We start from the raw sequence: 2,829 nt of genomic DNA, 5'->3' as shown, positions 1-2,829 counted from the left end.
TAGGGGTCGGACCAGCAGTGCTTTGGGGGGGGCTGGGCATGGGCCAGAGTGAGGGCGCTGTCTGAGGTGAGGGGATAGATGGGGCACGGCTGTGGCTAGAGGGACCGGGCCTCTCAGAACTTTCCAGCCAGGGTGGTGTGTGCTTGGGCCAGGAGGGCTCGTGGGGGAGGTGGGCCCGGCCGCGTACTGGCAACGCTCCTGGCTCCAGGTGTTCCGGGCCAGTCTGGGTCGAGAGCATCTGAAGAGGCTCCGGAGCCAAGGGAGCACGCAGTCATTTCTGGCGGCTATGCCAGGCTTCCCTCTTTTGACCTCCCTGAATCTGTGTCTTCATCTGGCCTGGAAAGTCTGTCCTCTGTGTAGGGTCCCAGCCTGGGGACTGTGCAGCTGTGCCCTCTCCAGGCCTGGGGTCACCGCCTGTGTGCCCGCTCCAACTGCAGACCCCCAAGACCCATCAGGGAGCTGGAGGGAGGCTTGAGTCAGCGCCCACCACGTGCCGCCTACAGGGCTGGGCGCTCCAGGCTGTTGGACTTGGGAGCTCAGCAACCCCTCCCAGTGCCGCCATCCGTCACCTGCCTTCACGGGGACACAGAAGGGTCAGAGTGGTTGTCCCTCTGCTGAGGTCACACAGCTAAGGTGAGCTGGAGCTGGGAGTCTAGTCCTGGCAGGCCCACCCCCGAGTCCACGCAGGTTTCTTCTACCACCCTGCCTTCTGGAGGAATTCAGTCAAGCTCTTTGCTCTAGAGATGGTAAAACCCAGATGGAGAGAAGTTAAATGAGTCACTCGGCGTGGTCTGAGTTAGTAGCTGAGGCGGTTTGTCTGCTGCTCCGACCTGGTGCTTCCCTGGTCTGAGCTGGGTGGCCAGGGTGGGAGCCGTCTGTGGGCAGCCCTGCTCTTGCTGGGACTTGCTCGGGGATGTCTGGGAGGGGGCTTGTTGGGGTTGCACCAGGTCTGTTGGCCCAGTGCCTGCTCCCCGCCTTGGACTCTGAGACCCATTTGGGCCTGCCTCTCCCCAGCCCGAACCTTGGGGCTTCATGATTCAGTTGGTGCACTTTTGTGTCAGAAAATGGTCCTCACAGACTTGCAGCCGTGGGTCCCCATTTCTTGTTCTCGAGTCCGGCTTTCTCCAAGTCAGAGTGATCCACCTGTGTTGTCAGGGAGGCAGCGTGCACAGCACAGAGCTCCCTGTTCCCCCAGACCCCCAGCTTTTAGCAGAACTCTGCCTGTAGACTCAGCGCAGCTCTCTTCCCTCCCACAGTGGGCCTGAGTGGTCTTGAGTGCCCCCGAGGGGCCGTCTCTTTCAGTGGTCTTCTCTGAAGAGAGTGTGGGAACGAGCAGGGAGCCCAGGCAGCCCTGCTCACCTTGGGAGGCCTGAGCCTGACCTTGGCCTCTCCCCTGCCCTCCCAGTTGACATTCGTGAAATCAAGGAGATCCGCCCAGGGAAGACCTCACGGGATTTCGATCGCTACCAAGAGGATCCTGCTTTTCGACCGGACCAGTCCCACTGCTTCGTCATCCTGTATGGAATGGAATTCCGCCTGAAGACCCTGAGCCTCCAAGGTGGAACTGAGGGGCTGGAGGAGGTGGGAGGTTGGGGGACGCAGCCCAGCTCCAGGCTCAGCTCTTTACCCCCTGCTCACAGCCACGTCTGAGGACGAAGTGAACATGTGGATCAAGGGCCTGACTTGGCTGATGGAGGACACATTGCAGGCAGCCACACCCCTGCAGATTGAGAGGTGAGAACCCGCTCCTGACCGGTGAGGTCAGGGCGCTGGGCCCTCGGGAGCAGGGCAGGGACTCCTGGGCCTCTGCACCCGAGCCTGCCTGCCGGTCTCCTCCCCAGGCCTGGCCTCACTTCAGGCTCCTTCTCTCCCACCAGGTGGCTGCGGAAGCAGTTCTACTCAGTGGACCGGAACCGTGAGGACCGGTGGGTGCTGAGCTGGGGCCCTATCCCGGCAGGGTGGGTTGGGGCGACCAGAACAGTGGCCCCACTTCGAGAACTGGAGGATCTGCCTCATGCACAGCCAGGGCTGGGCAGGCCTCTGGTACAGGCACTTCCTGCAGTCAGCTGTCCGAGGGCCTGTGCCAGCTGGTGGGGAGGCCAGCGACGATAAGCCAAGTGCACCGCTGCTGTGGGAACCGTTCTGCTGCACAGAACCAGCTCTGGGTGTGCTGTAGTGTGTTTGGGGGTGCCTTGGAGCTCACTTAGGACTTCTCTGGTGGCTCAGACAGTAAAGCATCCGCCTGCAGTGCAGGAGATCTGGGTTCAATCTCCTGGGAAGATCTCCTGGAGAAAGAGATGGCAACCCACTCCAGTATCTTGCCTGGAAAATCCCATGGACAGAGGAGTCTGGTAGGCTACAGTCCATGGGGTCACAAAGAGTCAGATACGACTGAGTGACTTCACTTTCCTTTTCCTTTTGGAGCTCATGACTTTGAGGCCACGGTGTGACAGCCAGAGGGGCTACAGAGGTGTGGGACAAAGGCCAGGCCATGGATGAGGAGGACCGCTGACGGGGGAGAGGCAGGCACCACGGAAGGTTTTGAAGAGAAGTGTGATGTGACCTGGGGTCAGTTCCACAGGGCGGCGGGTGGGTGGAGAGCTCGCTTATTAGGAAGCGACTCCGATGCTCCCAGTGAAGATGATGGCTAGGTCAGGGTGGGGGCGTTAGGAAGGGGTTGGATTTCGGTGGGGCTATATTTTGAGTATAGAGCTCAATGGAATTTGCTAACACATCAGTTCTGGAGCGTGAAGGAGAGTGAGGATTATATTAAGGTTTTTGGTCTGAGCATCTAGAAAGGTGGGGTTGCCATTGACTGAAATAGGGAAG

At 60.0% G+C, this 2,829-nt stretch overlaps 1 protein-coding gene across 1 annotated transcript in view; it reads left to right on the top strand.

The window, feature by feature from the left end:
• PLCG1 (phospholipase C, gamma 1) overlaps nucleotides 1-2,829 on the top strand; it is a 42,028-nt gene that overhangs the window by 16,886 nt on the left and 22,313 nt on the right. Inside the window, 3 exon segments of the mRNA XM_010829237.1 lie at nucleotides 1,406-1,558; nucleotides 1,641-1,734; nucleotides 1,878-1,925. Coding sequence (XP_010827539.1) covers nucleotides 1,406-1,558; nucleotides 1,641-1,734; nucleotides 1,878-1,925 — 295 coding nt within the window.

The sequence above is a fragment of the Bison bison genome, unplaced genomic scaffold (genome assembly GCF_000754665.1).
Source record: "Bison bison bison isolate TAMUID 2011002044 unplaced genomic scaffold, Bison_UMD1.0 scf7180017864500, whole genome shotgun sequence".
NCBI classification, from domain to species: domain Eukaryota; kingdom Metazoa; phylum Chordata; class Mammalia; order Artiodactyla; family Bovidae; genus Bison; species Bison bison.
Note: the sequence above shows the minus strand (reverse complement) of the source record. Positions and strands in the feature narration are given on the sequence as shown.